The sequence below is a fragment of the Dryobates pubescens genome, chromosome 29 (genome assembly GCF_014839835.1).
Source record: "Dryobates pubescens isolate bDryPub1 chromosome 29, bDryPub1.pri, whole genome shotgun sequence".
NCBI lineage: Eukaryota > Metazoa > Chordata > Aves > Piciformes > Picidae > Dryobates > Dryobates pubescens.
This window is the reverse complement of record NC_071640.1, coordinates 4234267-4261655: the sequence shown is the minus strand read 5'-3', so window position 1 is coordinate 4261655 and position 27389 is coordinate 4234267. Positions and strand designations below refer to the sequence as shown.

At 45.1% G+C, this 27389-nt stretch overlaps 1 protein-coding gene across 7 annotated transcripts in view; it reads right to left on the bottom strand.

Annotated features, from left to right (window-relative positions):
* CAMSAP1 (calmodulin regulated spectrin associated protein 1) overlaps nt 1-26386 on the bottom strand; it is a 38500-nt gene extending 12114 nt beyond the window's left edge. Inside the window, exons 1-7 of one of the 7 annotated variants that reach the window (XM_054174199.1) lie at nt 26269-26386; nt 16778-16940; nt 5990-6252; nt 5633-5794; nt 4414-4494; nt 3408-3440; nt 1054-1113 (exon numbers count right to left, since the gene is read on the bottom strand). In XM_054174199.1, the coding sequence (XP_054030174.1) occupies nt 1054-1113; nt 3408-3440; nt 4414-4494; nt 5633-5794; nt 5990-6252; nt 16778-16940; nt 26269-26337 (831 nt within the window). In that variant the 5' untranslated portion in view covers nt 26338-26386. Of the gene's footprint in view, nt 1-1053; nt 1114-3407; nt 3441-4413; nt 4495-5632; nt 5795-5989; nt 6253-16777; nt 16941-17440; nt 17528-17696; nt 18020-26268 lie in introns of those variants that run through there. The other 6 variants (XM_054174203.1, XM_054174204.1, XM_054174200.1 and 3 more) reach the window with 6 other exon arrangements.
* Nucleotides 26387-27389: the final 1003 nt, after the last annotated feature.

Genomic DNA, 27389 nt, shown 5'->3' with positions numbered 1-27389 from the left:
AGATGCATGAATGCAGCAGATCCAAAGAAAGAGACATGGATAACTACATGAAAACACTTAAAGCTTGGGAGAAACAAACCAAAACAAAGCACAGCCAAAAATACTCAGATGAACTGGTGCTTTCTCATACATTACCTACATCCACAGACTTGCCATCATGTCCACAGACAGCAAAGTTCCCTCAGAGAGATTCAGAACATTCTATACCTGCCAAGCCAGAACCCAACGCTAATGGCATGCAAAAAGAAAAAAACTTGGCCTCTTCCAAAAGTGGTCAGCAAGAAGAGCACCAGGCCTGGCACAGCAGCAGCAGCAAGGCTCTCTTTGGCTGCACTACAGAGCAGTACCAAACTCTTCTGCAAACCCCTCCCCAGCCTTCATGTCATTTGGAGCGTGGCTGAAGAGTAGCTAAAGCCAGACAACTACGGAACAAATCTTGGCATTGCTTCTTGCAGTCTTTGCAAGACAAGTTCAGTGTTGATAGTTGCTAGACACCCACACTGCCAGCTAGACTGGAAGGCTCTACCTATAGGTTGGAGCAGCAAAGCACAGGCAAGCAAGAGGGCAGTAAGGCAGAGACTAGCAGGAATACCTCTCAGTGCTGGAAAAAAGTTCCTTTTACCCTTTAGCGATTAATATCCCTTAGCATTTAACAAGCTATCTCAATCAGTGTGCTGGCCTAACATGCAGTTATACAGAGAATGTATTTAATCATCAGAAGAAAGCTGGATTTCACCACTTTCCAGGAAACACACACTCACACACACTCTCATGGGTGTCAATTTAGGATAGCACAGGCTGAGAAAAATATCTGTTCAAAGGAACAAAGAGCACTTTCCATCAGAATAGTAAGAACCAGTTTCATTTATTTGTTTTACTCAAATATAAACACATTAAGTTTTCCTGGCAAAGGCAAGTCACTCTAAAAGCTACCTCTACAAGCTACCACTATTTTCCCCCCATCCTTTTACCAGCTGTAAATTACTTTTACTTTTTTTTCCCCCAGCCTGGAGCACTCCACAAATATGTAATGGAATACGAATCATACTGTACCACACGAGCATATTCCACTGGCTCCAGCATGCAGTGCGATACGGCATGCATCAGATCAGGCTTACACAGAAAGAAACAGTGAGATATACGATGGTGATTAAACAGGAAAAATCAAAATCAAATGCATTAGCAACATCCATTATGCACTGGGAATGTGGTCACTAAGTCTGACAAAATAAGGATGCACACTGAGGTGAACTGGTAGCTTAAAAGGTTCATCATTATCCACTTAGCTGAAGTAAGCATCTTACAAACAAACTTCAGAAATTTCCTCTTACAACTTTAATCCTTCCTGTATGTAAAGTTACTACAAATATTTCCTTTCCAATAGGTCTAAGGGGAATTTAACCCAACTACACTCAATACTGAGAACTAAAATCTACAAGAATTCCTTTTTTATTTTATCTTTGGTGAAAACCCACAGATTTATCAATGAAGTTTTAATGAATTTCACTCATTTTTTTGCTCAGCTGTTACTCCCTTAACCATTCAGTCTTTTATACTGAACTCATATTCTGAGCTGAATTTTGTGGTTTCTTCACCCCCACTCCATCCATGCATACAACTAATGACATTTGTATGCATTAAAGTGCAGAAATGGGTGCTACTGAAAGAGGTGATTAGAAAGAAATACAGAAGTGACACAGGGTGACAAGTACTACGGAAACTACAGAATCAGTCAGTAAAGCAGTACAATCTAAATGTTACTGCTACCAGTGTGATAACCTCTATTTACCAACAACTTCATAGAATCAGAGAATTCCTTTGGGTGGAAGGGACCTTTAGGATCACCTAAATCAACACCCCTACACTGAGTAAGCACATCTTCAACTGGAGCAGGTTGCTCAGAGCCTCAGACAACCTCACGTGGAAAACCTCTCTGGGCAACTTGTTCCAGTGTCTCACCACCATAGGTGTAAGCAATTTCTTCCTTGTATCTAGTTTAAACCTCTCCTCTTTTAGCTTAAAACCATCACCCCCTTGTGCCATCACAACAGGCCCCACTAGAAGGACTCTTCACATCTTTCACACAGGCCCCTTTAAGTACTGAAAGGCTACTGTAAATTCCTCCCACAGCTCAATGACATCCTGCAAGTCAGTTCCATTCCTGTAGTTTCTTCTGCTCTCACCCAGTTATCTCTAAACAAAACAGAAACCTACTCAACTTCCTGGAAAGGCTATCAAATGATTGCCTCAAACACAGATGTGATCTTGAAGCACACTAGAAGGCAAGTGCTAAGCACTAGGTCAATACTTCATCACATACTGGTGCATGTCACTAAATGAGGCTGGAAGACAAGGGCTCTGTTACAGAGCTTATTAGCCTGCAGGTCCCTTGAATTTTCTTTATTTCAGGTATTTAAAGTTTTTGCTGCAGCCCATACACTTGCTTCAAAGGCATAAAGTTTATGAGGCAGAGGGACAGGACTGAGCTGTCTGTGGAAAGGCAGAGAGATTGAAGGTGACTGTCCCACCATGCTGCCAGTTCCAAGGCTCTTGGAATCTGCAGCTGGGACAATAGCTCTCATCTTCCCAGAGAGAAAATGGAAAAAGCAAAATCCAGCAAATGAAGGAAAAAGGGCATCAAGCCTAAAGAAAGCAGAGGAACAAACTAAAATCTCTACAAGTTGAAATAAAGCCAGGAAACTCAGCCAAAAGGAAGCAGGCTTGAATACTAGAAAAACAATTGTGTTAGTTTTTTATATATAGTGGAACTGGTATTCCATTTCACACCACCATAACGAAGCATTCTGTTCTGATGTGTAAGCTGTCATTACTCTCACTATGCCAGCTTCAGTCTCATTAATTCAGCATGCAGTTCCAGCCACCATCACAGCAGCTCCAGATTGGTTTGTCCAATCTTCTAACCTCATCTCAATGAATAACAGTGTTCTGGTTTTGACAGATTTACAAACCTGAAGCAGAGCAGGTGCAAGAGCATTATTTAATGAACAACTGCAAACATCTGACTATCTCAACTACAGATTCAAGGATTAAGCAACCATTTAAACCTACCAGCTTTGATATCACCTTAGTGCTGTGATCTATTGCCTGCTTACAACAAAACCATTTCAACTGTTAATTCTCTAGGGGTTTTTTGCTGCTACTCCAGCTCCCTCCCTCCTGCACTGGGAAAACAATTTTGCAATGCTGTAAAGTGATTATGCTATATGCTGTACAGTATGCAAAAGTCATGCTATGAAAACTAAGCCTGATGACCCAAAAGGTTACACAGTGGTGGCTTTTATTTCTCAAAGGCCATCTAAGAAGCATGGTAATGGAAGCAAACTCTGAAGAAACTGAAAAAGCCATGGATTTGTGGATGACAACTGGTGTAAGAGGAGTTCACTTACAGGTACTAATTTCCAATACCACTTGGAAGGAGACTGCTCAGGAAGCAAGGAAAGGAACGTAGGAATAGGAAAGGAACATCAGCAATGCAAGTTAAAAGCAGTAATACTTAAATGCACTTCAGCAATACACACTTTCATATTTCAGAGGGCTTGCAGCTTAGAAAGTTAGATTTATAAATACCAAAAAGAGACTCAAAAGCCAATAGAGGGTCAAATAGTTAAAGTGATCCCTCAGACCACACATTATCTTGTAAATTGAACAGCTCTTTAGCCCCTTGGTGAAGGATATTATTTTACAACAAGAGCACAGAAAAATAACCTGTCACCACCATGCAAGTTAACCAATTGTGCTGTGTTCATACATCACACTTTTATCCCCTTTGCGCTGCAACGCCAATTGGAAGCAAGAATTTAAGGCTTCATCACATCATAAATTAAGAGCTCAGAGAGCTGACAGACACTTTGTCTGAGAAAAACATGGTTTACAGGCTCCAGAAATGAAAGTGTACTTATATTTTGCAGTGTTAGTGCATTGTGATATAAATTCAAGGGAAGAAGGCGGAAAAAAACTACAAACACACACATTTAACGTCTGAATGCCAAGAGTATGCTTACTAGATAGAACCTGGATAAGCCTCTGAATATACATTAGACCCATGCAAAATGAATATGCCCCAAGAGCTTTCAAAATATATAATATATATTTTGTGCTGTGAAAGCAGAGTCATATTTACCCACACAAAACTGATACAAGTAATTTTAAGTTGAAACAAGTTAGTTTAGTCCAACTGACACTCAAGGGAAAGGCAGAAGATAACCAGTGGGCTTGAAAGATAAGGAAGGGCACTGATGGTAGACACAGAACAGACTGCATGCACAAAATCTTGGGAATTTTGATCACTGGCTGCCTCACATGTCTCTGACAAAGAAAACACTGAGATGTTTGTATTTAAATCCATTAATCCATCAATACACAAAACTACAGCTGAAGATAAATTTGTTTTACCTTTTGGTGCCCTGGACTTTCCATTAGTTGCTGTTTTAATTTAATCTCTTTCTCTGTTATCTCTCTCATTTTAAGGTTCACCTAAAAGGGCATAGCATAGAAAAGATATTAAAATACATCTGAAGATGTTTCCACAAATCAAGTTTTCTTCTTTCTCCTCTTGACTTAATGGTCAGTCCATAAAACACAGAAGTTCCTAGAATAATGTGTTAGAAGAGTTTTCCAGGCCAATTCTCTTACTAACAGTAGGTATAATCACAACATGAAATCCTGGGTTACCAAAGTAGGCATTCTCTTTGGAACATGTCTGTTGTTAATCCAAAGGCTTTCAGTAACTTAACCTCTACCCATTGAAAAATTTCAGTATTTCTGTTAAATATATTCAAGCTAATCAGAATTAAGTCTGTCCTGTTACTTAACGTGAAAAAATGCTTCATCAAAAAAAACCCCACCACACAAACAAAAACCAGCAACACCCAAACCCTCACAGCAGCTTGTCTGAAAAAAAATATAACTTAATTTCTGCTGGTTTCCTAATTTAGTGCTTAATTATCTTCATTTTTAAATTTTCCTTGAAAAAATGTACCAGCTTTACTACAGCATCCCCAAGAAAGAAAAATTACATTTCCCTCCTAGTTGGATTCTCTTTCCCAATGCACCTAGAAACCTCAGGAAGCCAAGCAAGAAGATTAAATTAGAATATGTTGCAGTAACAAGGGAATCAAATACTATTAATAATGATCTGTTAGGATATTATGTTCAACTACCACCGGATGTAAGGTAGCAAGTAACAAGCAGTTGTCTTCATCTTCGTTTCAGAGGGACAGACTTTTTGGCAGAGCCTGCTGTGACAGGACAAGGGGTGAGTGATGGTTTCAGACTAAAATTGGGAGATTTACACTGAATAGAAGGAAGAATGCTATGCTAAGGGCAGTGAGACCCTGACCCTGGTTGCCCTGAGAGGTGGTAGATGCCCCATTCCTGGAACCATTCCAGGTCAGGCTGGAGTTCTGAGCAACCTGCTCTAGTTGAAGATGTCCCTGATGACTACAGGGGGACTGGACTAAATGACCTTTAATGGTCCCCTTCAACCCAAACCACTCATCTGAAGCAGAGATAGAAATAAACAGGTTAGAAGGATTCACAACACCCATCAAAAACTTTCAAAATCTGAAAAGACAATAAGAAACAGGAATGTGTTTAGCAAAATACATGTTACCTTGTTAATCCAGAAAACCATTGCATCCTCCAAATCATAGGGCAGTTCTTTCGAGGCACTGAATGTAGAGAAACGCTTAACACTAGCGACCACCTTCTCAATGCTGATCATTTCGACAGTATAGGCCATCATAAGAGCATCAATCATTGCCATATGAGAACTCTAAAAGAAGAAAACAAAGGGCACTGACAAATCCTGCAAGAAAATGAGTATTCTCTATTCCAACTGTATTTAAAACAAAAAGATTCCTGAGGTTAGCGACCCAGAAATTAAAAGCTCTTCATTCCATTTAAATAGTGCTATTTTAAATAGTGTTAAATAAAAAGAAGATCATTAGGTGGATTTAATTAAGCTAACCATTTTGATTGGTGCAGAGCCCAGATCAGATTCAGACACAGGTGTATCATCACTCTCCATGACGTAAATCCCTTTTCGAGACAGAGCCTGGATCACTGACTGGTGTCCCTGCAGAGCAGCCACCTGATCCCCCTTCAGAATGAGGCTACAGACGCGGCAGTACAGCTCGCTGGACAGCAGCAGCTTGATCACGGGTGGCTTAATATGTTCTTGCTCATATTGATCTATGTAAAATGGGTCCTTCAGCTCCTCTGGGACATTATCTGAAACAAGGAAGAACAGTTTCAACAAGCCACACCAAGATGTGGCATCACTTCTAAACAAACTAAATATTTTGAGTGCAATTCAGAGCTGGCACATGAAAACCAAAACCCAAAAAATATCAGGAAGGAAAAATACTGAATGCAGTTCAGTCTGCAGCCTCACATAGAAAATGGATTTCAATAGGTCTCTGTGCTTTTATTTTAACTAAGTAAAGCATGTAGAATTGGGTCACAATCTGTACAGCAGTAAAAATCTTATATATTACAGTTACCTTTCTCAAGATACTGGAATCCCTTTTGAGAAAGCACTTCAGCATGGACAAAGCCCCACTGCCTTCCACATACCTCTAGCTATTCCCTGAATAAGACCCAATTTAATCAGAACAATACACTATCACATGTACTGGTTAGTGATTATTATTCTCATTTTACTTGGAATTAAAAATCCTTTATGCAGACCACAGGCTAAACTGCTGTAACAGATGGACAAAGTTTATACACCTTCAAAGTAAAACTTACAGTTACTTCAAGCAATGCATCTGTGCACAGCAACTAGATAACACAGCATTCAGTCACTAAGAGGGGCCAGCCAAACATTCTCAAACTGCAAAAGAGAACTAAGCCACCTATTTCTTGGTTCTGAACTGCCAAAGCTCATAGAAAGATTGAAATAACCTGACAAAAGCCTTGAGCATTTTACAAGCGGTTTGCAAACAATTGAGTCTCCAGTGAGCTGATGTCCACACTTTTGAAGACAAGAGCACTGAAGCATTCCAGCTTTTCAGCCTTTAAAGAAAAACTGAAGCCTATGAAGCAAAACCACACCACTTGGACTTGGATTCAATGTGAAATTTAAACCAAGTCTAAAAGCAACTTTCTTAGGAATGGCACCACTTCCACAAGTTGCCTTATAATTTTACCAAAACAAACACTGAACATGAGCATGGCAAGCAACATGCAAGTTAAAATTAACAACACAGAAGGCTCCAGCGCTGCACATCCCTTCTTCCCCACCGGCTCCCAACCCTCAAGGGCTTCCACTTCTGCTATGAATCAGCACAGCTTCCTAGCTGGCAGGAAAAAAATACATCACCAACAGCTAATACTCTGATCACTCTGAACACATCTAAGACATTTTGAATCTATACATTGCTGAAGCACTGCCAGCATTACAGGTTCTAACACTACATCACAAAGCAAACATCAACAGATAACAAGAGTTGAAAGAGGGAGGAAATGCTGTTGCAAGCAAGAGTTTCTTGCTATTATGGAAAAGACACAAACCAAGTGAAAACCAGATATATCCCCATATAAATACTTCCAACTCATATTCAGTAATCAGACTGGAAGCTATTGATCTTTCCAAGAGGGTGGCAGTAATCAGGAGGGCCTCAAGTGTATTGTCTTAATAGAAGCCTGACATTTCATAATTCTCAAACATACCATTCTCTCTGATGCTATCCAGTCACTCCGGAGGTCTTCCCCCAAAGCCACTTCAACAGTTCATTTTAAATACCCACATCTACAGTTAAAGGAATTATTAATTTGGCAGCCTATTTACTTTTCATTCAGCTAATTTCCAGAATAATTACATTTCCCCATCCAAAAAAAAAAACCTCCTACCCATAGCCTGTCCTTGAGTGCAAAAGAAGGCACATGGTACTTGTACACTGCAGAGCACTTGATGTTCATGAAGAGGAGAAACTGAGATAATATGTTATCAATTAAATGAGGGAGAAATACAGAAGTTATATCATTTCAATAAAAACACACAGTAAACCAGTGTTGTTAGCTACTCAGTCACACAATACTGCCCCTGTTTCTGAAGTTGTTAAAAAATTAAGATCACTGTTTTTCCTTTGTACAATGCTGAACCCTGTGATACATGGACTACAGGCTGAATCCCAACATGGGGAGGTTCAGAAGGGACCTCTAGAGATCATCTAGTCCAAACCCCCTGCTAAAGCAGGGTTGCCCAGAGCAGATTGCCCAAGATCACAATGTTCAGGTGGGTCTGGAATCTCTCCAAAGGAGACTCCACAAGACTCTCACAGCAAAGTACTTTTTCCTTCTGTTCAGGTGGAACCTCCTGGGTTGCAGTTTGTGCCCACTGCCCTTCATCCTGTCGCTGGGCACCACTGAAAAGAGTCTGGCCCCATCCTCTTGCTCCCTGCCTCTAGATAGTGACAAGCATTGAGAAGATCCCCTCTGAGTCCCTTCCAACATGCATGGAAGTGACACAATAAAACTCCACTGGCACTACATAAATAGCATTTGTTAATGTGGGTGTCCTTTTTTAGGGAAATAAAGAAATTCAATCATTTGTAATCTTCTTAACATTAAGTCAACCTGATCTAAAAGCAAAGGCTATTGAAAGCTAATTCCATTTGCTGGTTGTTGCCATTTCCAGAAAGCGAACTAGAGCTTCCAGTTCTACAGACTGGGGAAAGATCCAAAAATCAAAATGTAAAGCAGCTCATAGAAATCAACATTTTTAGTTCCCTTATGAACAGCTACACCTTTGATCACCAAAGACACTTTGCTTTTTACTAAAATTACTTGTGAAAGGAAATAACAGAATAGCGGCTCATACAAGATCCATGAAGTGGTACATTTCTGGTGAGAGCATTAGCACCACTCCAAGTTCTAAAGGCTTTCTCCAAACAAAACAAAACAAAACAATACAAAACAAAAAAGCAAATTCACAGTGTCTGAAATCTGAAGTGCCAAGATGAGGGTTTTAGACTGAACATCTGCCCTCCTTCAGCTCCACAGACCCCTGCTGAGCTGGGTAACCGAGGTGACTGTCTGAAACCATGCTGTGAGCAAAGGCTGGACAAAGAGGCCTGAACCTCCTCCAGCACATCAGTTGCCCAGCTCACCCAGGACTGCTTCAGGTCCCTTCACCACACTGAACACAGCAATTATTTCATAGACCGTACCTCCAGAGAGCCAAAAGCATCCTCTTTGACTCTAACACACCACAGGGGACACAGCCTATTCAACTGGGATCTTTACACAAATCATAAAAAAGAGACTACTGGAACATGATGCTCAGCTGCCTGTGTGACAGGGGCAGTAGGACCTCCCACACCACTTTTCACTTAAACCAACAACATTTTAATGTTTTCAAAAGCCTATTCCAGCAATAAATAGATCTAGTCCTTACTGCTGAGTTTCCATGTTACAGAAATCCACAAATTAATAAATAAAGATTGCTTTCTGGCTACTGGTCTTTAGTCTGAACATCCAGTCAGAAGATATGAAATCTTTTTCCTCCATACCAAAGCACCCTTTAACTTCATGTTTCTGATTACCAGGTAATTGCTTAGGGACTGAATGAATTTTGATTAACCAGATATGGGGAGGATGGGAATTACTTCTAGTAGCAGAGGTGTTCATTTCATATAAGCCTAAATTATTTTGGTTGGAAAATACCTCTAAGACCATACAGTCCAACACCACCATGACCACTAAACCATGTCCCCAGGTGCCATGTCCATGTGCTTCTTGAATGGCTCCAGGAATGGTGACTCCACCTCCCTAGGCAGCCTGTTCCAATGCTTGACCACTCTTGAAGGAAAGAAATTTCCCTAATATCCAACCTACACCTCCCCTGGCACAGTTTCAGGCCATTTCCACTTGTTCTGTCACCTGATACTTGGGAGAAGAGACTATCCCCCACCTCACTCCAACGTCCTTTCGGGTAGTTGTGGGGAGTAAGGAGGGCTTCCCTCATCCTCCTCTTCTCCATTTGAATACTATCACAAGAAGTCATTCATGAACAGCAATCCTCCATTGACTGCAACTTATTTCACTGTAATTTGCCCAGATTTATTTTCTGCATCGTTGTATACAACACTTATGACAGCTAAATTCACCTGTCTGTGACAGAAAGGAACAGTTTTGTCATTAATTTGATGCTCTAACTAAAGGTCCACACACATTTTAGGATATAAAAAGCACATCAAAGCTCATGAGTGGTTAATATTAACTGTGCTATTTAGTTCAAATCCATTTCATGCTGAACACAATCTCACTGTTCATGCAATGGGTACAACTAAATGAAAAATAAATGGCAGGATAAACTGTAACACAAGGAGCATGAAATTGAAGTTGAGAAAGTTACAAATACCACAGTTGTAGATGTTCTGTACATAATGGAATTATATCTCAAACAGAGGAACACAGCCTCCCTAGACAGTCATGGCCAAAAATGTGTTCTAATTGTCAGATATCTTCAGTATTTAAAATTCATCCCTGAAAGAGCCATGCAAGAATCCTCTCTTACCTTTCACATTTCTGCTCATTATTCTCATCTGCAGTACAACACAACATAAAACACCTGCAGCACCCAGGCCTGCTTATCCTCCAAAGCCTCCTTAAGAATGCCCAAATTGCCACATTGTCAAAAATCTCAGAAACAAGTTGCTAGTTTTAGAACAAGTAAACACCACACTCAACCAAATGCTAACTGGCTGACAGCTGTGGATACACAAGCAGCCACTGGTATTATGGGCAGCTCTTCTCCCCAGTTTTTATGGATGGGGCAAACTCCAAAGCTGTCACACACTCTTTGCTTGCCTCACTATGGAATGTGACAAGGGTCTTTATAAATGTCCCCATCTTTCCAAGTCCCAGTTTCTACAGGCATCTTTTCCAGCACCTTCCTTTCATGACCTATAACTGAACTTGGATGTTAGAAAAATTCTGGTCATTAAAACGTGGGTTTTTACACATTTATGCTCTGGAATTCAGCAAAATCAACATAAAAAAACTAATTTCTGAGCAATGAGCTTCTAAGCTATTGTTACAAAAATTTCTGCTCAAGCAATTTAACAAATTGTACCAAAGCAAACCCAAACCAATGAAACCATGTAACTTTTTTACTTTCTCTCTCATAAAAAGGTCATATAGAATCTCAAAATGGTGACCTCTGGAGTCATCTAGTCCAATGCCCCTGCTAAAGCAGGGTCACCCACAGAAGCTTGGCCAGGATCATGCCCAAGCAGGTTTGGAATGTCTGCAGAGAAGGAGACTCCACAATTTCTCTGGGCAGCATGGTCCAGTGCCCTGGCATCCTCACAGCAAAGAAACTTTCCTCATGTTCAGGTGGAACTTTCTACATTCAGATTGTGCCTGTTGTCCCTTGCCCTGTTGCTGGGCACCACTGAAAAGGGACTGACCTCATCCTCTTGACCCCCATTGATAAAGTCTCCAATAGCACCTACATTCCAAAAGAAAGTCACTTTGATGTTACTATTGCACATTACTGTAAAGCTTGCAAGAACCTTCTAGTTTTCCTAACGTGCTTTCTGAGTTGTTACCCCAGGAAAATGCAGGTATCAACTTCAATGCAAGCTGTACAGCTGCCAGGTTTAGACAGACTGAGGTGTTCAAAAGGCATAAAGCTTGAAATTTGCCAGTGTTTTTACAGTAACTTAAAAACAATGACACATACCCTGATAATTAGATGAGTTAAGGCATACGTGACTAATTCCATCTGTCCTATCAAGACCTGTCGAAGAATTTACCACAGTACACTCAGAGTTGACTGCATCTGCTTCACACATGGATTTTATGTGAATTTCATACCACATTAGTTGTACACAGACAGTTTATTATAGAGCAAAAACAATCATTTTTACTGTTTCCCACTATGATAAAAACAAAGTCAATTTTTTCCCCCCCCAAGTTTCAGCAGCAAAAACTCTTTAAGTGTTCTCCCTACTATTTTAATAAGAGATGGACTCAGAGATAAATTGTCATAATTTCTTAGGAACCCATTCTTATGCTCTGTTCCATCATATCAGTGAGTCCTGGTCTCTCAAAACTGTCAGGGCCATGTATAAATCACTGTATATAACACAGCTGACAGGATTACAAAAACAGCTTCACTTAACACCCAGAGAGACAATTACTGCCAGCTTCTCCTCTCCTCACTGCAGGGTGGGGACCATCTCTTTATCACCTCCCTTACAAAACCCTCTTCAAAGATTACTACCTGATTATGATTTGATAAAGAAAAATACAGCAATCTGAACAAATTTGACTTATCCCTTGAAGTGGAGAAGTGGATACACCCCAGATGTTATTTTACCTCCCGCAGCACGAAGAACTGGTTTCACTTGGAAAGAGAGCCAAAGCACGATAGTAAACAGAACGAAGCTTATTCAAACTCTGAGCAGGATTTCATTAGTATCAGTATCTGTTCACAGAATTATTTAGCGCTCTATGGATGGTCTCTAAGCTGCAGATCATGGGTAGAAGCCACGTGTTCTCAGCAACCAAGACCACCTGCATTACAATAAAAACATTCTTTGCTGCTTCTCATTACATGACTGTTTTACAAACTTCTTCAGTGACCTATGAAATTACACATGACCATTTACATACAACAGGCAGAAAAAAATATCTACCAAGCCAAGGACTCTCTAGAGTTCTGGTGAGAGTGACCACACTCATTATCACATCATTTGATCAAGCACAAAGCTACGAACCTGAATGAAGCAGAAGAGACAAAATAATAACCGTGCAATTCCTCACCCCTAAAAATTTCAGGCAAGTAATATTCAGTTGTTTTATTAAAGAAACAATTGTTTAACTATTGAACACTTGCAAAACACAACAGCCTGCTTAAAAATATTTATACTATGGACCTGAGCAGAAAGCTGACAAAGAGCAGAAGCAGGGAACTCAGGGATTTATGTGATTTAGCCCAGAAAATGTGCTCAAGTTGCTTATACCAACTGGTAACTGTGGGTAGCTGTTAAGGGTCCTGTAAAACTTTAACAAGCATTAAATACTTCAAAGACCTAAAAAAGCCACAACTTGCACTTCCCCTACAATACACTACATTAGTCCTTGCCAAAGGTCTCAGGCTAATGTTGGCATGAAGTCTATGTAAAGGAACTAAAGAAACTCTTTACAGCTCCTTGCTGTAATCCACTAAGATGGGTTTGAAAAATCCAAATTTTACAAAGTGTTTTAAGAGAAGCAACAACATTTGTCCTGGAAAGGGCTGGACACAACCCACCTGCTCACAGCAGGCTGCCACGTTGAAAAGCATCCATATATGCCTTCCAGATCTAAAATGTAACTGTGAGGATGGAAAACATCACTTCTACACAGAAAATAATGCTGTGCTACCTAATCCTGCAAAGAAATCACATTTTTTCATTGTCTATTTTCCCAAGCTAAAAAGTCCTGGTTGTGTTCATTCTGACTGCTGCTGCTCAGGCCTGAGGGGGCAGTGGTGCTGAGGACCACCAAGTCTGCTTCCCTCTGCTCAGCTGGGTGCAGCATGTGTCCCTGTTACTGCTTGGCAATCTGGTTCATTCTGCTGATGGTGAAGAAGAGATCTCTCCCACGGACAGCTTGCCAAGCCTCTCTAAACCTCCCACACTCACCTCCTGTGAACTGAAGTTCCACAAGCTCAGCGGCACTCTTGCTCCTTAGCCACTTAAATATCATGAGCTGTATTTTCACACTGCCAGTACAATTCCTTAAAGTGCACATTTGGTCCTAATCAAAGCTGGCTGATGAAAAAGATAATTCTGTTCCAATCAAATTCCATTCCCTCAAACTACTGTGTCAGCTAAATGGACTTTAGAGTCCCTCAAGTGTAGAGAAGCTTTTCAGATGTTTGTGTACAGATGTTCAGAGTGATCCATGTCCACACTCCCTGACTCATTTGGGGAGACTGATGACACCAAATGAGAAAACACCTTCCTTCATAACATCCTTCCCTTGTCTCCTGGAATTTGGACAGTTGTAAGATCTTCCCTTGGAGTCCATCTGTGACAACCATGCAGCCAGCACTGACAGAGCAGAGGAGCTACAGTCTTCCAGAAACACTCAGCCCAGTTTCTATGCAAGAAGAGGGGCTGTCCCTCTAGCAGGATTTCTGTTGAAAAAAGAAGGTAGCTGTGCTCATTGTTTGGCTACCAAGACATTCTTTCCATGGCCAGAAGGGAAGAGAGGAAGAATGCATCCCCAAGTGAAACACAACCCAAAACTTTAGCTCCCAAATTATGTCTCATGCCTGCTCTCAGTAATTTGTCCTTGGGGAAAAAATAAAAGAAAGGATGAAAAACTTTCTGCTTAGATGTGGAGAACTCAACTACCCTGTAGCAGTAAATAGAAAACAGTTTCAGGTAAAACCTGCAGTGATGAATGACTTCTAGTAACAGTCTGCTCTAGACTGCTTTTGAGCATTCCCACACTTCAGCATGAGCTTAGCTGTACTCAGATGAAAATTAAATCTGGGATATACACCAGCATTTGAAAGATTAAGGCATGAAATTATGTCAATTGATATATGGCAATCCCAAATCTAACATCTCTACAAAAACATTCTCTACTGAGCCACTCCAAGGCAGTTACAGAAACCCTCTCAGACCAGGATTACCTCAAAACATAAGACATCATAAATTGAGAAGTTGTTTTCCCACCAAATCAGAACTAAGCCTAAAATGCCAAAAAAGCCTCCCAAAACTTTCATATGCTGAGCAAGATTTTATGTGACAGATTCAGAACCGCTTGGTAGCTGCCCAAGAACCACCTGAACAACATCCACTATCTTAACACGAAAAGAAAACCCTGAGAGACAGTGAGTAATGTATTAAGTTCAAATATTATTCAAAATGCTAATCACAGAGGAAACCTTTCTAAGCCTATCTCTCTATGAATTAAAGAGGCTTATACATTCCTAAGTACTTTGCAATGCTATTCCAGGAGTAATGGTTACTACATGACAAAGCCTTGCAGAGGCCATTTAAAAAAAAAAACAAAATCAAACTAAATTTCCACAGACCATGGGTTCTGCAAAGAAACACACACACAAAACCCTTACTCACTGGGGCTAACCAACAACATAACAGCCAAAGGCCCAGCAAAAATACTTCTTCCTAGCATTGGTGGCATTTAACTTCTGTTCACTGAACAAACCCACATGCAAGAAAAATTGGCAAATGCTGCTACAGCCTTTGCTGCACTAAAGATCACATTATTGACATGATGAAAAGTGGGTTTCTGCTTTGTTTTTAGTCAAAGGAATACCAAATACTTTCTCAACACAAGACTTGTGTTGTCAAGTGTTAACTCATTAACTGGTCTAAGACGCAGAGACACAGCCTTGAGTTCCAGACCCCTAGAAGACACTACGCCAAGGAACAGGAGGCCTTAAAGGTTCCTCTGCAGTGCAGGAGCTGTGCCAGTCAGCTCTCATTTATGATGAGCTTTCTTCTGAAATAAACTCATCATATAAATAGTGTGTGGCCATGTCTGGAATAGCCATTTTATCTCTGATCACTAAAAAGCCTTCCAGCAACTGAAAAATATTTACCTGAGGAAAGATCTGTTCCGTTCTTCAAGCTATTGATGTCTTACCAACACCTGCCCAAAATTCCCACTTTTTAAAATGGCATAAATAGCAGTCTTTAGGCTCTTGTTGCTTGCAGCAGAGTACCTTAACTAATATTAAACATTACAAAAGCATGATTTTCCATTTTCACCACACTCATTAAGATGACAACACTGACAGAGATGGAAATACTTAAAAAAAAACACCCAAAACCAGAAAAATTGAGGAAAAATACTCCAACAAGGATTAATATTTAAGTGCAGGAATGGACTGCTTTTCTCCAGCCCTGTCACAAAGTAAGCTAGTGCTAATCCATTAAGCATATTATGAGTTTGGAGAATTAGACTTAGATTAACAGGGCTACCTCATTTTCCAAAACAAGATTCTGTATATGCTTCCATTATATGTTTTGTTCTGGATAAACAAAACCCACAAGTATTCCATCACATTTCTCCACTTAAATTCAAGATGTATCTAGTAACAATAATTCATACTAGACAGACAGATCTAGTTCAACCCCAAAAAGGAAATTCCAGTACATATAAACTCCAAGAACCTTTATTTCTCTGTATCTGACATCAGGGAAGGTGAACTCCTCTACCATCTACAATTTACTGTTTAATGTCACTGAACACAGACAAACTCTATTCACTCATTCGACATTTCAAACGTCACTGGTAAGAAATGGACTGCTTTTAAGTTCAGCTTGAAACCAAAACCACAATCTGACCAAAACCCAAACTCCTAACTGAGCATACAAATGGTACCAAGGCCCCAGCATCCATTGACTGAGATGACTAGACAAGGAAGCACATTACAGCCTCAACGGTCTGGAGGATCTCTAGGCCTGCAAGCAGTGACACACAGCTCTAGGAAAGAAAGTCTTCTTGGCTAAAATGAGGATTTAAACGTTTTGAGGCATGCATTCTTCACAGGCAGAGTCGGTGAGCATTCACCGTTAGGTTTGCTGATTCAGGGCATCTCATATAGTTCCTTTATTCCTCTTGAAGGTACCACGAAATATATAACATTGCAAGACAACAGGCTGTCATATTATGGATATTTAAAACAAAGCTCAATTTAATTACTTCTGGAATAGCAGAGGAATCAAAAAAACCAAGAACAAAACCAAGAATGACCTCCTGATAAACGTGATCTTACCTATTCCGTAGGCTTTAGCACAGATCCATTGTAGATTAGCAGCTATTTTTGCTCTGGCTGAATCATAGAGCTCCAAAGGGACAATCTCAACAGCACTATCTGTCAGGGCATCCATTTTTCTTCTGGTACTATCTCCACCCGCACAAACATCAACATCCACCATCTAAAACAAAAACAAAAGGCACCAGACCTTTACACCAGCAGTCGCTCCCATTGCATTTTTAAAGCCAGCGCGTTATAGCAGGCACAATACGGAGGGCTGAACACCACAGGCCTGACATCCTTCAGGATTTGCATCAGACGGGCTCGTTTAGCAATTTACAATCCATTCGTAAATCAAAAGACATCCGAGCTGGGAGCGAGCATCCTTGCATTTGCAAGGGGCGGATCTGCTCGCAGAAAAAGCCCTTTGCCGAGGCTACAAGCTGGCCTTACCGAGAGAAGAAAGGAGCAGCCCCATCACCTGCCCGGCTGCAATAAAGAAAGGCTGGGGCGCTCCCCCTCCACCCTCCCACCGCCCCCTCCGCCGCGCAGCCCCCGCACCGCCGTCCCCCCACCCCCTGTCAGACGAACAATGCGGGCAGGTACCGAGGCCCCCCGCCCGCACCGACCCGCCCCTGCGGGGCCGCGTCGGGGGCAGGGGCAGGCCCCGGGGGACAGCACCTGCGGCTCCTTCCCTCGCCTGGCCCGGTAGAAGCAGCAGAGGTTTCTCGCCCGCACCCCCATTCCAGCACCGCCCCGCACCGCTGGCCCCGCCGGGGCGGCGGAAAGCCAGAGGAGGGTCGGGGGGGAACGGCGGCTCCCCCTCCCCGCCGCGGCCCTGCCCGCATCCCCGCCCCCACCCGGGAGGAGGAGGAGAGGAAGGAGGAGGAGGGAGAGGGGCGCAGCCCACCCGGCGCCAGGAGGCTGCTTGACTCACGGGAGCCGCCGAGCCCCCACCGCCGCTTCCCCCTGACACCCGCCCGCCGCGGCCTACAGGCCCCGCCGCCTCACCTTTCCGCGCTACCGCTGCCTCATCCCCAGGGCGGGAAAGGGACGGGGGGGTGTGGGCACCACCGCGGCGCCCGGAGCCCCTGCAGCGCGCCGAGAGGCGGGGAAGGAAGGGGAAAGCTCGGCGGGCCGAGGCCGGCGCCGGTACAGGAAGGCGGGAGGGGAGGGCGGGAAGGAGCGGCCGCCGCTGCCGCCGCCGTCGGGCCGCGGCTGCCGCTGCCAACGCTCGGGACCGCGCGCGCGCGCATGCGCCCGCCCCGCACGCGCGTGCCCGTGTCTCTCTCCCCCCTCCCCTCCCCACCCCCCTTCTCCTCTCCCGGCTGGGGCGGCGCGCGCGCGCGCGCTCGGCGGGAAAAGAGGCGGGGCCGGCTCCCGCGCGCGCCGCTCCAGGCCCCGGCGAGCGGCAGCCAACTGCGCAGGCGCGCGGGGCACGGCCGCCTGCGGCTCTCGCTAGGCAACGGTTACCGTGGCAACCGGGACCGCTCCCCTCACGGCGCCGCTGCCCCCCCGGGCTGCCCCGGGCCTGAGCAGGGCGCGGGCCCGGGGATCTGATTGCTCGGCCCCAGTGGAGGGCCCGGTACGCACGGGAACCCTGTGGGCCCTCGCATCCTCAGCGACTCGCCAGGCCCCGCAGCCTGCGGGAGGTGCGGAGGCCTCCCCATGTGGAGGTTTCACCCCGTGGTAGTGGGAGGACCCTGTGCTGTGGCCTCCTGGCCCTGGCTTGTGAGCAGCGGGGTCTGCCGTGGCCGCAGTGCCCGGTGATAGCGCAGGAGCATTGGGTTAGAAGTACGTGAAGGAGGGTGGCTTAGCTGTTCCCTGCACCTTGTGCCACAGCTGTTCTGTTGAGTAGGGCCCGGCACGCACAACCTGCAGTCCGGGAGGCACGAGGGGTTTGTGTATAGTTAGGAACCAGCTCACAGGCCCAGCTGTGGGATGGGGGCTTTGCAGTGGTTATGTGAAGCCGAGCTGCACCACCACCAGCCCATTGTTCTCTTCCTCAGCCTGACTGTCTCTGTAGAGGTGGCACAACATGTTGTCATCTTCACTTAGGCTTCCATTTAACACAGAGAAGCAGAGAAATGCCCAAGGAGCTTTGTCAATTGATTGTCAATCACTACCTTTAGGTACACAATAAAGTCCACTGTAGTAAAGTCAGACATTTGCTTAATCAGTTGAAGGCTTGAGATCTCTCTGCTGCCAGCCACACTCAACAAAACATTGGCTGATAGTCAGTGATACTTTCCTTCAGGTTATTACAAATAATTGCCCCCAAGACTTGACGTGTATCTGCTTGTGATCAAAGGATGTCAAAGACGGTTTTCTGGCAGAACCTGGCTTATGCATCTTCTACGTTCCTTTGCAAAGAGAGAATTTCTTCACCTGGTTTATGTTGTGATCCACTGATAACAGCAAAAAATATCTGACAAGTATAACGTGCTGACTGTTGTTCTTTGCTGCGTGCACTTAGACTGTCAAAGTCACCCTAAGGCTGTTCTGCTGGATGCAGTTGGAATGCCGGTTTCCACCAGCTGCTGTCCAGAGGCTGGGTCCTGCTGCCCACACTGAGAGCCTTGGGCTCATCCCACCCTCTGCTGCACACTCGTTTTGTGATCAGAACTAGATCCTGCAGATTAACTCTCTTGACAAGTGACTTTCAGGGCTCATCTGAAAAGTGAAGCTGCATGATTAAGCGGGTAGAGGCTCGAGCCTTTAATGCCCATGCTGGATAGATGAATTACCTTAATATCCAGCTACTGAAAATGGTGATCATAAGTTTAGCTGCCAGTCACAGCAGACTGACCTTATTCTACCTAATTTTCTCTGTTATCATTCTCACAAATGATTTTTTTGCTGCATGTTATGGGTGGATTACATAAATGTCTCACAATTGTTAGATTCATTTGGATCCGTCTTAAGATTCAACAGCGATTTCCTTTTGTCTTTTCAAAGGGCAAGGGGAGGGCATTCTGCTTCTTGTCGTCAGGAAATAGGATCCACTGTTCAAAGGTTACTCCAGCCTCCACCATCACTCTTCCAGGCATTGCCAGGTTGTAGGCAATTAAAGCAGACGTCCTTAGCAAACAGCTTCCTAGTTGGTTTATGATCTGCATTTGAAGAGCTGAGTTTTCAACAGCAGTTTTCCAGGCTGTCGTTTTGTGACGTTATCATCATAACAAGCTGCTCTTGTTTCTAGATTAAGCATTAAGGCTCAATCCAAATCCCTTTAAACTCAAGAAGAATGTTTTCATTTGTGGGCTGAGTTGGGCATTAAAGGAACTGCAGAAAGAAAATGGCCCTTTGACTTCTAGATCTGGTGACCTGCATGCAAGGGTAAAGGTGCAATGGGGAGAAAACTGACCTACTTCTTCCTCTGATATATTTTTGCTACAGATAGAGAATGGATCCAGTTATTAAATGTTTCACTTAGGAATAAAATATGTTTCAAGAGGGTGGCAGTCCAACCCTACAAAGCCAAGCCAGTATGACCTGGACCCCTGGAATTCTCTGAATAAATTAAGAATGGAAAAGAGAATGAACGTTGTGGATTAAAAGCATAGGGAGAAGTGTAGTGGTAAGGGGAATTCTCTCCTACAGGCTTCTGCATGTAGGATGCTGACCTTAGCCATGCCTTTTGCTCTGCCCCTCCCACTCACCCAGCATTCTCCTCCAGGTCTGCATCTGTGCTTTGCTGTCCGATGTGAAATGTGCTGCCACTTCTTCCTCTAAGGTTATACCCTGAAACTCTGTACTTGGAGCATTTGTGAGTCCTTAAGCTGAAACTGATGTTTTGGGATACTTGGTAGGTGATGATGAAGTGGTTTGTCAAGAGCTCAGCACCATCCCACACCGGCGTCTGCAAAATTATCCTGGAGATACAAAGGCTGCATTTGAAATGGGAGGATCTAAGGGTGTTTGCTTTTCCCATGAAACAAATGACTCTTCCCCTGTTCAGCAGCAGCAAATTCATCTTTAATTTGCCTACCACTCTGCTCCCCTACTAAACACGCTTCAAGGCTTTTCTTCTGGAAAACATTAACACATTGCTTTTTTATTTGAAGTAATTCCCCTATTAGTCTCTTGGATTCCTTAGCCACTTGGAGTGGGTGTACATGGGAACCAACAAACACTGCACAACTTGTCTTCCAGCAGAACTCTGAGGTTAATCACTAGGAGGCAATACCTTGGAGAAATCACTGCCTTCAAACACGACACCCATTGCACAGCTAAACCCACAGCTTGTTTTCTGCCCTGCTGGAAGAACGCCTGAGATTTTGGGTTGTTCTTCCACCAGGTTTCATTTATCAGCATGGGAGATTACATGTGCAAGAAGAACATCAGTCCCTTGTCATCCCAAGGACATCAGAGCTAAATTTGTATTGTTGAAAAAAACCCCACCACCAATGTATAGTCTGTAGAAATAGTCACCTTTTGTGCACTGTGTGGAAATACCTCCTGCATATGTGCATGGAGAAGGCAGGAGCTGGCCTGCCAGTGGCCCTCCTTCCAGCTAGAAAAGTCATCAGGGAATTGAGATTCTCCTCCATCATTACAAACTGCACCTTAAGGTGATGGAAAACGTGTATCTGCCGGAGCCTGGCCATGCTTCACTGTCTCACTGTAGCTATTTATGGAGGGGAAGGACTCCACGCGATGTTTGTTCCCTTCACATAAAGCTCTTAGTGCTAAAATCACCAAAACAAGCAGGACAAGGAGCTAGGACTTGGGAATTTTTATGTGCTGGGTAGCCTGATTCCTGTTTTATTTACAGTCCTCAATTAGGACTCACCATGCTCTCTGATGCGATGATCTCCCATGTTCCACCTCCTTTCTTCCTTTCCCCAGAAGAAGAACACTTATTACCATACCAGTGCCCTTCACCAGCTCCTCCCACTGTGCCCACAATCAGGTATGGTTTACCATAGCCAGTCCCACAGTGTAAACACCAGTCCCACAGCATAAACACCATAAGGTGGGTTTGCTCCAGGCAGCATCACCACAGAGCAAATGAGAACAAACTACCCTGCTCTGGTGCATGCTGCACTGCTCTTCCCTCAGGCTGCCTTTTAATCCACATCCTTCGGGATCTGGCTGCCCGCTGCCAGCACCGCTCGTTAGCATTGCTGGAGGAGTGCCTGCTAATCCACCTCACCGGCATGGAAAGCTGGGTAGCTCTATTTGGGAAGACATTTTTTTGCCTTCAGTCTTGCTCAACAGCTCCTGCTTGTGCTCTCAGAGGCAATGAAAAGACAAGTCAAGAGGAAAGGCTGAGAGAACCGTGTTGTTCAGACTTGAGAAGAGGAGGCTTAGGGGAGACCTTATTCCCATGTACATAAAAAGTGGGTACCGGGATGGAGACTCCCTTTTTACAAGGAGTCACATGAAGAAGACAAGGGGTGATGGATACAAATTACTCCTGGGGAGATTCTGATTGGACTCCAGAAGAAATTTTTTCACCATGAGAACAGTTGGACATTGAATCACCTGCCAAGGGAAGTAGGGGATTCCCCTACATAGGACAGTTTTAAGACTCAACTTGACAGGTGCTGAGCCATCTCATTTCAACTACACTATGGCCTAGAAAGGTTGGGCCAGAGGATCCCTGGGGTCCCTTCCAACCTGGCATCCTGTGAAATGAATCAACAGGAATTTTTTTCCTGTTATCTTCACAAAATTTCCATGACGGTCAGCAGTGCTGAGAATGGCCCCAAGCAAGCAGCTTGAGTGCACTTCCAGCCCAGCATGCCTGCAGCCATCTCCTTACAGCTCTATTTTCAGCCCTGGACTAATTTTGAACACGGCTGTATCTGCTTCCCGCTGCTTAGTCCTGCAGGGCCTCGTTTGCCCCAGTGCTGAGCACTTAATATCCCCTGGGCTGGGATCAACTTAGAGCCTGGGCACTTCTGGAGGTCACTGAGTGGGGATGATGCTGGCACCAGCGCCATGGGCTATCTGGGAGGAGAAGTTTGTCTCTTCTATGCCAACATGCTTTAGCATCTCCCAGCATATACTACAGAGCTCAATAAAAGTTACTTCTTACTAGAAATTCATTGGGGAAAGGGAGATGTGGTCAAAAAGACATTTAAAATACTGCCTGAGTGAATGGAGCTGGGGCACTGAAACGTGAAGGGGGAGTGGTGGCCTCCTCATTTAGTGGCTGCTCTGACAGCTCCAAATGTCTTTTTCTCTCTTGAACTAAACAGTTCCCTGTGACAGTTCATCATGTAGCCAGCCTTCAGGAGGAGAGAGCAGAATATTATTCTTAGTAATAGAGCAGTCACCTCAGTATGATTACCAGCACACCATGGGCACAGTTTCTGTGGCATAACGTCCTTGTCAGTCATTACCTCTACCAGTTCTGCAACTCCTGAGGAATATGCAGCACCATGGCCTTGTGCATCAGGAACTGCACACAACAAGCTGTGTTTTCCATGTAAATGAAGCAAACAAATCAAGTTCAGGTAGCAGGACTCAGTTTCACTCAGTGTTTTTACCTTATTCTAAAGGCAAGGTGCGTGCAGCTCAGCTCTAATGCTGATGAGCACAACGAATTATTCAGACTGAATTCTTTTCCCCTTGCTTAAAATGTTTGCTGTGGATAAATGATGCCAGGGGAGGTTCCACTTCACACCCCCTGCCTGCTGTTGGGTTTCTACTGGGAGCTGCTCCTGCCCCTCCAACCCCAGGAATCAAATTGCTCCAGGGGCAAAGGAGCCTAGCAGGGAGCACAAGGAGGTCTGCCCCTTGCAGACAGGGGCTTCCCCCCAGGGCCGGTGTGCACAGGGCGAGGACAATCCCCATTGCATTTACAGTAATGCTTCTATTCAGCACTTATCTTCAAAGTGCTGTACAAACATTAATTAATGACTCTGTTATTGCCAGGGGGAAGAGCTGGCAAAGGGAGGGGTGACAGCTCACCCTGCCTGGCTGGCTTGCTGGAAGCTAACCTTCCTATGCCAGCTGCAAGGAGCTGGAGGATGGCTCTCCAAGCTTGTGGTTGTCTGCAGCAATTACAGCTCTGGAGGTGCTGCCGGTGGGTTTTAAGTACCTCCATTAATAATAGAAAGAGTTTAGTGAGATTTTTTTTATCTGTGAGTTTGTTTATTTTTAAAGTCCCTGGGCTATGTTTAGGAGGTTGACAGGTCAATAGCATTCACAGCCCAGCAGGTTTTCCAGAGAGAGTTTCAATACCAAGAGACTTGTTCCCAGCGTGCCTACCCTCAGCCTTGTCCTTCCTTGAGCATCCCCAACCAGGGAGACCCCAGGGATGTGCTGGGCAAGTGCTGAAAGGGTTTTGAGCGTTGGTATGATCTAATTAATGCACAAATTAGATTTTTCTACATTTCCATGGACTTCTGTATTCATTAAACCCTTTTTAGCAGCTGTATTTGGGCAGTGTTCAGACAGAAATCGATTTTGATGGGAACTGTGGATTTGCTTTACCCTGATGATTTCTTTCTAAAAGGCACTTTTTTTCCTAAGGACATTTTGGGAAGTCAGACTGTTTACCATAAATGCACAACTATACAAAGAGAGACTGACTTACCTCCATCTTTTCTACCACTGTTTAAACATTATTAGGGAGTCATGAATAATTGAGAGGCAGAAGAAACGAAGAAGAATAAACATCTAATTGAATCCTAAAGCACAACATCTGCCCCCTGCTCCTGGCTGAGCTCTGCAAGGTGCAATAGCCAAAAGCAGGACTGAACACATCCAGCATTTTCATCCCAGTAAAAGCTGTTGGGTTTGTAGCCAAAGGGGTACAAAGCCTTGACACCCCAATAACCAGTGGAATGGCTCATAACCCTCCTCTCTCCCCATGAGCTGGTGTGGGGTTTTATTCAAAACAACATCCTGAACCACTGCTAATTCCCACTTTGGGAATTCCCAGCAGGCTCCAACCAACCTTTTCCAAACCCATGTTACAACATCATTATTTCACTGAAGTTTTTCACGTTCCTTGCACGGAGGGAGGTGTTTGCGTGGGAACAAAACTGGGGCCGCCTTGTTCCAGGTCCCCCAGGGGATGCACAAAGGCAGAAGCTGCCTGCTGGGTCCTGGAAAATCACCTCTTCCATCCCAGAGGCAGAAGGGATGTGGCTGAGCCAGGCATTTCCCTTTCCCTATGGCAGGTTTGTGTAATGGTCTCAAGATCCAGGGGATATTTTGGGGAAAGAAGTGGATTTTAAGGTTTTCCCCTCCTTAAGTACAAAGCACACAGCCCTGGGCTGGGGGAACACCACCACAATGTGCTCCGAGTGATCTGATGTGCAAAACTTCATTCCAGACAGGTTCTAGGGCAGGAACTGCCTCCAAAGCAAATCAGAGCTCCTCCAATTCCACCTCTGCAGGGTCTGGCAGGGGGTGGCAGTGGCTTCCCACTGTGTTTCAACTCATTTCCATTCAATATTTTTAGCTCCTGCCGTTCTGGTGGGACACAGCTCCTGGTCCACCTCGCTGCCAGCTCCCATTCACAGCTGAGCCCTTCCTTGTAGCCCTGTCCTCTCTTGCCCTGCCTCTAGAGAGATGCCAAAACAAACCCTGCCTTCCTCACCCCCTTGGGTTCTGGCCAGCTTGCATATGCTGTGCTTGAGCACTCTTAAATCTGCAGCCAGAGAAATATGTTAATGTACAAATTAGTCAGAGTAACTGAAACACCTCAGTCCTGCTCGGCCAGGTCCTACTTGCAGCAAGAATTTGATGACTGTAAAACTCAAAACACCAAGCAGGAAACCAAATCACACCAGTGCCTCTAAGCCACTGGCAAGCAAACTGCCTAATGGATCTCAGAGCAAATCTCTCAGACAGAAAGGAGCAGGCAGGGACCACCCCAATCCCCATGCTCCTGGCAGGGGGCACATGTCCTGTCCCTCTGTGCAGCAGGGCTTGGCACACAGAGGCTACCTACACACCCTGAGGTGCCCAGAGCTGATTATCTCCTGTCACCCCTTCCAAAGGGTGGGCATGTGCCAAGGTTGGCCAAGGCAGCCTGTAGCTCTGCATGAGCAGGATGTGGCCCTTAGCCAGAATGGGTCAGAACAAGGCTGTGATACCCAGAGCAGCACCCAGGGCTGAAATGGCTTTTAAGGGTCCCTTCCTGCTGTGACAGGGTGACCTCACTGTCCCAGCTGAAGTGAGCACAGTGCTGGTGACTCAGGCCATGAGGAACAGCTGCTGCCCACACGTGTGGAGCTAAATGACCCTGGCTCCCCCCACACAGACTTGTACCACCCAGGTCCCCATGCATGCTGAGGCTGGTGCCTGCCCAGCACCACTCTGCCCTGGGCTCCCCTCACTCCTGGGGTCCAGAGCTGGCTCAGAGCAGCCCATACGACCCATGGGGCTGGCAGGAGCACACAGAGAAGGGGATGCTGCAGAGAACACCCAGATCCTTGGGGCTGGGACATTGGATGCCACCGGGAGAGACACACGGAAGCTGTAAGACCCCCAGCAGAAGCCCTCCGCCCCCGACGGGTAAATCCCCGACAGCGCTGACTTACTGGTGACAGCCGGCGCCATCCTCGGAGCTTCGGGGGTCGCCGGGGGCTAGGAGCAGCAGCCTGTGACATGGGAGCCCATGGCACGTCCCGGGGGCTCAGCGCCGGGGCTTTCGGTCCCCTCAGCTGCCCGGGAAGGGCCGGCGGGAGCGGGGCAGCGCTGCACTCCCCAGCATCACCGGCGTCGCCACGGCAACTGCCGGGTGAGTCACGCTGCTTTGAGTGACATCAGAGGTGCGGAGGAGGGGGCCGGGGGCTGGAGGGGCTGAAGGCGATGCCAGGAGCGGATATTCCCAGTTTGGTTTTGCTGGTTAAAGACAGAAGGTTTTGTGCAGGGAAAAATTCCATATCCATCCCCACCCGGGCAGCATCTCCCCAGGGGCCAGGGGGAATGTTGCAGGAGATGGATGGAATCGGGATAGGAGATGCTAGAGCTCCTCCATGGGTTAGCTCTCCTCTCTGCCTGTGGGCACAGATTGGAGCAGAGCAGGATGGACACCCCAGGCAGACAAGACCCCACTCCCCTGTGCTGCCCTTGGGCCTCAGATCTGTTCAAAACACCACCAGATTCACTAAACCAGTTCAGAAAGCACCTGTCCAAGCTGGCTTTGCCTTCAAGCCAGGCACACAAACAAGGGGAGGTCACCTTCAGGAAATCAGATTGGGGTCCTTGTCTTCAGCTACGATGCTCCTGCAAATCATCCCCATGGACCCTGCCTGCACCAGGGAGGCACTCACAGCTCTCCAGCAGGGTCACACTGGGAGCTGGAAAGAAACCTTGCTTGGAAAGCAGGCAAGGAGAGGAAAGAAGCATTAGCTGGGCACATGCACAGCAGGGTGAGAGAGCACCACAGACAAATGTTCCATATCTGGACATATTTCAGAGCATTTTGGTAGCACACTGGCTCATGGCTATGCTGTGCAGGGCTTCCCTTCACACCATCTGCTAGCCACAGCCAGCAGTGCTGGTGCTCCAGCCCCTCCTTCCCACAGCTCCATCAAATCAAGCCTGATGAAACAGAATAGAATATTTTTAGTAGGATGAGCATTCTGCACGAGCAAGAGTAGTGCCAGGTCAGGAAGAGATGCAGCAGCTCCACCAGCTCCAAGAAAAAACTTTTCTT